The sequence below is a fragment of the Lates calcarifer genome, unplaced genomic scaffold, assembly GCF_001640805.2.
Source record: "Lates calcarifer isolate ASB-BC8 unplaced genomic scaffold, TLL_Latcal_v3 _unitig_1348_quiver_2867, whole genome shotgun sequence".
NCBI lineage: Eukaryota > Metazoa > Chordata > Actinopteri > Centropomidae > Lates > Lates calcarifer.
Window position 1 is genome coordinate 1 of NW_026115459.1, and position 9,608 is coordinate 9,608.

Below are 9,608 nucleotides of genomic sequence, written 5' to 3' on the forward strand. Positions count from 1 at the left end.
CCGTGCCCAAATAACATCCTGGTTCTTTTGATTTCTTCTGGTGTTCAGTCACGACAACATCTGATGAGACTTCAGTATTTCAAGTTGCAAAGAAAAAGTTTTTACTGGTTTTTACGATTTGATATTTTATTCTAGCGGGTGAATCATTTCCCCATGGGTCGTCACTAACATCACAAAGTAAAACTGCTTTGTCTTTGAAATTGGCCTTTGAGATCTACGGCAGCTGAAAGTTTTATTTTCTGTATTAACTGAGTTTTGTTTAATAGTAAGTTCACTTTATTTGTGTGATTTAAAACCGTAGTAAAACCAGGTTGAGAAGCTCTCGCCAGCGGCTGTAGGCTGTGGACGGTGAGAGTTTCTCTTCTTTGGTAGGAAAACAAATCGTTTATAAGAAAAGCAATGGGGCCGGGGAAACATGGAAGTGTTTCTTTTTTAAATTCTGGGATCCAGTAGATAAAAAAGATGGTTTAATGTTGTGAGTAATAACGATGCACTGTTTGTTTTGGTGGTACTACTAAACAATTTGTGATTTAGATAAGGTGTGTATCAGTTTTTTTCTTTTAAATTTGTCTGTGGCTTGAGATTGGAGTTATTGTATGTTTGAAACTGATTATTTATTTAGGAGGAATTTGAATGGAGATACTTTTTTCATAAATACTGAAAGTAATCAAAGCTTTTAAGTCGAAGTCTACTCTATGAAATATGCACAGCTTAACTGTCAGGATTGTAGAAGTGTACATATTTACAGTCTCAATCTTTGAGCATGTTCTTGTTTTTTCCTTCAGTGACTTAGTCCAGATTTTTCTTTGGGTTACTGCTCCAAGACAAAATACTCCAGTTGTCAGTCTTACTTTTCTGAAGTTTTGTCAGAAATCTAAATGCCTCTGTACTTGACTCCATCATTTCATCTGAACATCTGTACATAAATAAACTTGAGACATGTTCATCTTTTCACCGACTGTCGTGACGTTTTATTTTAGTTTCTACTGAGCTCATGTCAAGTCCAGGAACGACCTGAGACGAGAACGGTGACATCTACCATTACAAAGTGAATTACAATAAACTGTTCACTGTTCACAAGAGCACAAAGTGATCTTTTATTTTCTCCTTTTCTTTTTATAAATATTAAAACCGCCACATTTTTTACATTTGTAACTACCAGTGATACTGTTCGCAAGTTCTCTTTCCATAAAACTCTCCTGCAAAGTAACAGTAACGAACAACTGAGCTGGCTGCAGAAAAATACAATAAAGTTCACTCACTGCTGATTTCTGCTCCAATTTGTAGATAAATTGAGTTTTTTATTTTTATTTTTTAAATTATAGCCACCAACCCATTGAAGACAGAAATTTAAGCTAGAACACACATAATGCTATTTTAGTAACTAAAAGTAAAGTGAGGGTGCTTGTAAAATTAGTAATTATTAGCTAATTTCAGTCATAATCCAGAATGTGCCGTTCACCGGAACACAGGCTTTCTAATATTTTATTTTGAAAGTAATTACCGGAAATGATCCTATGCTGTCGTGTCTGTCTTTACACTTGATTTGATAACACACTGCCATCTGGTGGCTACAGGGCGATACTACACCTCTGTCTTCTGTTACAAGCTGTACCTGAACAACAACACTGTCCTCGATCTTATAACCGATAAAAACACTCCAGTTGTTCAACCTGCTCGTTTCTGTATCGCTTTCTCTCTGTTTTAGTATCGGTAAAGTCAACAATGTGTGAATTTATGATAAAACCTGTTTGTAACTGCACTCATGTCAAGCTAAAGAATCCACGGTGTTTCGGCCTCCTGTGGACAAACCGAGAACTACAACAACGCGGGAGAAAACTGTCATGGCGGCTGCCACAAGACTTATATCAAGGTTGACACTGGTCACTGGTAAATCTATATTTTAACTGGAATCAATCAATATATCTTGATAAAGAAGAAAGAAAGGCGATCGGAACATTGTGTCGTTTGAAATAAGCGTTTTTTAACGTTGAGTTTTCGGTGTTACTCTGTCAGTTCCCCCGATTTAAACCAACGAGCAAACAACAGCAGATGTTTAAGTTAAATTTAATCGCTTCTTACTGAGGTTTGGTAAAGTTTGTTTACTGATCAACAACGTAGTTAATGAACTTTTGGGTTTGGGTTTAGCCAGTTAAACCTTTTGTCCTGATGAGGATCAAACAAAGTAGTATTTACGACTAAATTAAATTAGATTTGGACGTAAAATGGACGTTCACGGACGTTAATGATCAGTTTGTACATGTGGATAGATCATAGATGTATTAGATGAATACCTCTTTATATGCACTCCATGGTGAGTACACAATGCAAGCTTTATTTTAGCTGCTTATTGTCCTTAACCTTTTGTTATCAAACATCGTCCTCTCATTTAGACCGACTACTTAAATGAACTAGTTCAATTGACAAACTTAAACTTGACTCATCAATATTTTCAAGTTGTGATAAGAATTTTTCAATGTCTTAAAAGTAATTTAGATAATTTCAGTCCTAATCCAGACTGTGCAGTTCACCAGAACAGGTTGGTGTAGTTTAAAGTTTTATTTTGAAAGTTGTCACCGGAAACAAATGTATGTAATTATGTCTATCTTTACACTTGAATTGGTAAGATAACTGCCCTCTGGTGGCCACGTTACGATACTACATCTCTGTTTCCTATATCGTTTATGCGTTTATTATCACTGTCTTTGAACATTAGAAATGAAAAAAATAAACTTAAACTTAAGCAGAACTTAAGTAAAGTTTATTTCTCTGATCGATACTACAGTTAGTGAGCTTTTAGATTTGGTTTTAGCAAGTTAAACGTAAAGTGAAAGAATAAGCGAAAAAGCGATATTATTTTGGCCTCGAGTCATAAAATATTAATTAGAGCTGCAATTCACATTTCCTCTTATTATTATTGATTTTATCGGTTTATTACTCTCTGGGTTCGTCGTTTTGTCCATAACGTAGCTGAAAATTGTAAAAAGCTTGTGCAGTGTCGAGTCCAAATCTTCAAATACCTGGTCTAAAACCAAAAGTTATTCACTTCACAATCGTATAAATCAGAGAAAAGCTGTTCAATCGTTCATAATTAGCTTCGTTTTAGCTAACTATTGTCTGTCACAATTACTTTTGTCATCGGACACGGCCGTCGTATTTAGATAAACACTTTAAACGAACTAGTTCAGTTCACAAACGTAACTTTTGAAGGTTGTGTAAAGAATTGTGCTTAAAATAAATTAATTAGCCCATTTGTTCTAATACAGAATGTTTCGTTCACCGGAACACAACAGACTAGTCTAGTTTAAAGTTTTATTTTGAAAGCGCTCACCGGAAATAGAGGTTTATGTAATTATATTTATCTTTACACTTGAATGGAGCGCACACTGCCCTCTGGTGGCCACGGTGCGTTACTACACCTCTGTTTTGAAGCTGGCGACACCTCTGAACGTTAGAAACCATAAAAACACTGTTTTTCCAACTTGCCCTTTTCTGTTTTGTTTTTCCTCTGTTTTATTTTTGGCAAAGTCAACAATGTGGGATTTTCAAAATACCTATTTTAAACTCGTGAGTTTGCTCTTGTCCTGATGACTAACAGGCGGAGCCTAATTTAACGACATGAATCAAGGCTGATTAAATTCAATTATTTGGACGTGAAGCCAAAACCCTCGATTTTACTTTGGATATTAGGATATTAATAATAGCTGCAACTCACAACTGTTATTATTGATATAATCCACTTGCCTGGATTCTTCGTTTTGTCTATGAAGTGGCTGAAAACAGTAAAAACAGTGTAAAGTTATTCACTTTACAATCATATCAGTCACAGAAAAGATGGAAATCCTCACAGTAGAGAAGATCAATCATTGTTATCTGTTATCAGTTAATTGAATAATCATATCAGTTGTATTATAAATGATAAATCACCATCATTTGTTCTTCTGGCCTGAGCCAGTGGGCTGATGGGTGACAGAGTGAATCTGTAGCTCAGTCTCCTGTTTCAGAAGAAAACTAAATTCACAAGACAAGCTGCAGCGTTTTATTCAGCATCTCCTCTCTTCTTATCCAGGAGGAGGCAGCGGGATTGGACGGGCGGTCTGCCAGCGTTTGGCCTCTGAAGGCGCCTCTGTGGTGGTCGCTGACATCAGCGAGGAGTCGGCCAATGAGACGCTGGGGATACTGCAGAGTGACCTGAAAGGGCAGGGTCACATGGCGGCTGTGGTGGACGTCTCGTCAAAGGAGAGTATAACAAAACTGGTCACAAACATACAGGTGTGTGTGTGTGTGTGTGTGTTGTACTGTGGTTTCATTAAGTTACAGTTAATCTCCAGAGAAACACTTGTGCTCTTTGATCGTCAGAATGTTTTGTCTCTTCTTTCCTCTCTGCTGACAGTTAATGTCCTCCCGCTCTGCAGACTCGTTACTTCCAGCCTCCCTCGGTGTGTGTGAACGCAGCAGGCATCACCCAGGACGACTTCCTGCTCAGCATGACGGAGGAACAGTTTGACAGAGTCATCCAGGTCAACCTGAAGGTACACACCAGTTTAGAGATGAAATATTCTGCGTACATCACATCAGGATGACAGTCCTGACTCAACCTGCACCTCTTCATTCACTCATGTTTGTCTCAGGGTTCATTCCTGGTTACACAGGCTGTCGCTCAGGCTCTGGTGGCCTGTGGAGCTCCCAAAGGATCCATCGTTACTGTAGGCAGCATCGTGGGAAAGGTGAGGTAACCCATCATTGGAAAACACAATTTAATGCTAAAGGTAGTTTGAAGGAGTTGTTCAGTCTGCTGTGAAAACATCTGGTGGATTTAAATGTACCTGAGGTGATACAGCAGCTGATGCACTGCAGCTTGTGTCTGTGTTCTGTAGGTGGGGAACATTGGACAGGTAAATTATGCTGCTTCTAAAGCTGGAGTGGAGGGTTTGACCAGAACCGCTGCCAAAGAGCTCAGCAGGTGAGAAGAGTCAGATCACCCAGAGAGTGATGAGTGGATTATTTAGCAAACCCCCCCCAGTTATCTGTGTTTCCCTGTCCTGTCCTCAGGTTTGGGATCCGGTGTAACTGTGTGCTCCCAGGATTCATATCGACTCCGATGACGGATAAAGTACCAGAGAAGGTCATTACCAAGGTACAGCACACGACCAGGTTCAGATAGATTTAGTATCAGTTCATCTACCAGGAGAAGAATCACATCAGGTCTAAACTGTTAATGTAGTGATATTCTAACCACTGAAAACTGCAGTTTATACAATTATAAATATAGATTTTGTGCATTTTTGATAAGAGAAGGTGTTTAAATAAAGTTTTAAAATGCAGCTACTTTTACCTCCTAGAAATATTTTCCTCTCAGAAACGGTATCTCCATCGTATCTGTTCCCAGTGAACCTGCAGTGACATCCTCCTTCAATATATTTAACCCTATGATTCCTGTGTTTCAGATGAAATCCTTGGTGCCTATGGGAAGAATGGGCGAGTCTGCAGGTCAGCTCAGACACACGTTTAGCATAAGTGATTTGTTTTCACTGCAAACCTTTAACCTCTCTTTTTAAATATATTTATATATCACATTGTTGACTGTTGTTTTCTCCTTGTCGTTGTCCTCCAGAGGTCGCTGATGTCTGTGCCTTTCTAGCCTCAGATGACTCTCGGTACATCACAGGAGCCAGCATCGAAGTGACAGGTACAGAGTGAATCAACTCTCTAATGTTTCTGTAAAAACACTCTTTTATATTCAGGTCTTTTTATAACAAACAAGAAATAAGCTCATTTTAAAAGTGGCAGGTGTTTATACAAACTGTTCCTGATGTGTCTCTTTCTGTGACAGGTGGACTTTTCATGGGCTAAAGTCAAACGTCTGTCACCCTGATGAAGATCAATGGGAGGCGAGTTCCTTCGTAATTAATTTCATTGTTAAAGGGGTTCTGCCTTCATTGGTTCTTTGATTGTGATTACTGTTGATTATATGTGTGCACTATACAGTGTAAAGACACCTTTTTGTGCTAATATTTCTGTACAGAAAAAAAATATTGTGGTTTTAATTTGAATATATAAAACTCACTCCTCAATTTTTAAGTTTTCAGTTTAATAAAGGACTGTTCAATGAGTTTTTAGTGTGTCCTTTTTCAGGTTTTAGCCGATTACCGGCAGAAAATTGTGGAAAACAATATAAAACTTTACATCCGGTATCATACATATTTAAACATTAAATCTAATGCTTAGATTTTCAGTCTTCACCTTGTAAGTGAACAACTTCCGCTAAATCGACCAATCAGGAACGGCTGCTAAGTGGCGCATGACGAGCCGACCAATCAGCGACATTACCAGACGTCTGTTGTCATTGACCTGCGGAAGTGGGGGAGGAGCGAGCGGAGCAGAGCGGCAGAGGAAGAAAGTCGGACAAACGAGTGGAAATATGGTGTAAAAACAATGTTTGAGTCGTCGCATCGGTTTGTTAGCGCTGTGAGAAAGTTTATTACTGAAGAAGTCCGAGTGGTACAACATACTTTGGAGCTGTATTTGTCGAAAAGGAGTGAGACTGAACACTGAAGGTAAGGCAAACAGTTAGCGGCTAGCAGTAGCATTGAGCGTTAGCATCAGCGTTACCGTGTAATGATATCACTTAATCCCATTTTCAGTCGTTTTAATCTCGTGGGTAAGAGTGTGTTTGTGTGACTCAGGCTGAGTTGTGGCTACCTAACATGGACGGATGAAAATACAATGGACTCTTGGTTATTTGTGTAAATCCCTGTTTGTATTTGTTGTCACTTTGTGCTCCATTATGGTCGTTTTAACTCAGTTTAGTTTAGTTTAGTTTAGTCTTGGTCAGTTTAAGTCAGTTTGTGGCAGATTATCAGGGCGATGTGATTATTTTATGTCTATTTGTGGTGGTGTTACATAGTTTTACATCTTCTTTCGCTCAGTTTTTTGTGGTTGTTTTGCACCATGTTGTGTCTTTGTAGCTTTGTGTCTGTTCCAGATCATTTACTATTCTTTGTGGCCATGTTGTGTTTCAGTGTGGCAGTTAAGCATCTCATTGTGATCATTTTGTGACTCCGTTTTTTGCCTCTTTGTCTTTTTGTGTGTCTTTGTAGCTTTTGGTAGTAACCTGTCCATAGCCATTCATTAATTACTGATTAGAAATTTGTGGTGACTTGAGACCTTATTGAGCTCAGTTTTGTGTTAAATGCAAGCTTGATTTTAACTCTGTGGTCCTCCAAAAGTTTTAAACCTCAAGAGTAGGTCACAATGTATGAGCTGAGATTACTGTTAAAATTATTAAAAAAAAAAAAAAAAAAAACAATATTAAGAAACACTTCTCCTCTCTGAGATCAGTAAAGTCCTATTCTACTAACATCACTAAATTATTCACCTCAAAACTCAAAGTGTGATTGTCAAGGTTCTAGTGTTTACTTTTCAGTGTTGTTGTATTCTTATACACTGTTCAGGTTTTAGACGCAAGATATTTTTTATATTGAAGTATTTGTTTTTCAAGTGTTGCACTTGTGTTTTCCAGGTTTACTGGTTCAGTTGCTGCAGCCTGGACAGAGACACCAGCTCTCACCTTACAAACAAACAGGTATCTGTAAAGATTTACCCAGTCTGAAAAAATATGTTGATGAGCTGAATTAATAATGTTTGTAAAAGTGTTATTGTTTAAAACCTTGGTATTTAATTGAAACTGTTGATGAGGAATAGGTCATAGTGTATTGACCATTTTCCTTTGTATATTTCTTTTTATTTCCTCCAGGTGTCACCACTTCATCCACAATCGCAGAGAATCTTTGTACAATGAAGAAGACCAGGACAGAGGCCTCCTGGTAATTCACAGACAGGTTTACATCAACTGTCCAATTATGTTTCTTCAGTAATTGATCTGAAGTCTGAATAGTTTTTGTCACAAAAATACTTCACTCATTATCCAAGTTTATTTACATAGTTCATCTCTTGCTTGTTTCTCTCCCTCTCTCTCTGTCTTTCCATCTCTCTCCCTCTGAACATTTTAGGCACCACAGTTATTTTAAGATTTTATTTATATTTTTGATATCAAGGATTCAAAAGGCTGTAGCTTGGAAGCAGTTAAGAGATAAAGGCATACATGACAAAAAGTTTACGATGGGAGTAAATTTACTCATCTGATACTCATCACTGAACAGACGTCTTGACATTTTGCATGCTTTCTCTGTAATTCGCTCTATATTGCTGACTATGAGCACTTCCTCATCAGCTTGGAAGGGTGTCTTTCAATTTGATTTCCTCATACACTTTGTATAGACACATGCCCTGAAATGTGTTTGGATTGAAGCAGCTCATGTCTGCAATCTAGTGGTAGAAGTGGTAACAGGATTTGGCACTCTGTCTGGAGCTGTGGTCTATTTTTTTCATTTTCTTTGCTTGTCGCAATTTTGCAGCTTTGACGCTTAAAGGGTTAAGCCATGTCTACTAAGCATCTTTGTGATCATTTAACGGCTTGTGGTACAATTATTAATTAAATAGTTGTATCATAAGCAGGTGTTTGATAAAGACTGTGGAAAATATCACTATGACTACATTACAGATGGTAGAGAAAAACAGTGTTTTCACTTGAATAACAGGAAATCAATACAATTTACAGCAGTTAGATGGTGGAGGTCTTTTATCTAAATAAACAGCTTCCTAACACTTTTGTTTTCTTTTCATCCACTTCAGGTCTTCAACTGCTGTCGTCTTCTCCTCCTGCAGAAAGTGTTAATCACAGTAACTGATCAATAAATCTGATTTTGCCCCTCCTAAACTGTTCTCATTCATTTACACTTAACAGACACTTAATTACAATATATTAATTAGTTACCTCTCACATTTCTCAGAGGTCAATACAAACCATGCAGTGAATATAGGGAAAACAATTTGTTTACTGCACAGTACTTAAAAAGGTAAATGAAAATGAAAATTTGAAACCTATGAAAGACAGTTTTTACCTTTCCTAATATTGCTTTTCAAAAATGTTTTTTACTGAAAGTGCTAACCTAATTATTTTACTTAAATTTTATTTTATTTTCTCTGATGTTTTTTATGCCCTACAATGCTAAGACATTTTTTGACGCCATACTATACTATGACATTTTTTGATGATTTTTGATGCCATATTATGCTATGACATTTTTTGATGCCATACTATACTATGACATTTTTTGGAGATTTTTTATGACTAACTATACTATGACATTTTTTGGTGATTTTTGACACCATCCTTTACTATGACAATTTTTTGACCATTTTTGACCCCTTACTATTACTATGACATTTTTTGGTGATTTTTGACGCCATATTATACTATGACATTTTTTGACCATTTTTGATGCCATACTATACTATGACATTTTTTGGTGATTTTTGACGCCACACTATACTATGACATTTTTTGACCATTTTTGATGCCATATTATACCATGACATTTTTTGACCATTTTTTGATGCCATACTATACTATGAAATTTTTTGGTGATTTTTGATGCCATATTATGCTATGACATTTTTTGATGCCATACTATACTATGACATTTTTTGGTGATTTTTTATGACTAACTATACTATGACATTTTTTGGTGATTTTTGACACCATC

General features: G+C 37.1%; 1 protein-coding gene across 1 annotated transcript; it reads left to right on the forward strand.

Annotated features, from left to right (window-relative positions):
- The first annotated feature begins 1,747 nt into the window (after positions 1–1,747).
- On the forward strand, positions 1,748–6,113 carry LOC108888416 (estradiol 17-beta-dehydrogenase 8). Its single transcript, XM_018684402.2, has 9 exons — positions 1,748–1,890; positions 4,070–4,272; positions 4,416–4,532; positions 4,632–4,727; positions 4,878–4,963; positions 5,053–5,137; positions 5,448–5,490; positions 5,615–5,689; positions 5,834–6,113. Exons 1-9 carry the CDS (start codon positions 1,845–1,847, stop codon positions 5,851–5,853), a joined length of 771 nt encoding a protein of 256 aa, XP_018539918.1. The 5' UTR covers positions 1,748–1,844; the 3' UTR covers positions 5,854–6,113.
- Positions 6,114–9,608: the final 3,495 nt, after the last annotated feature.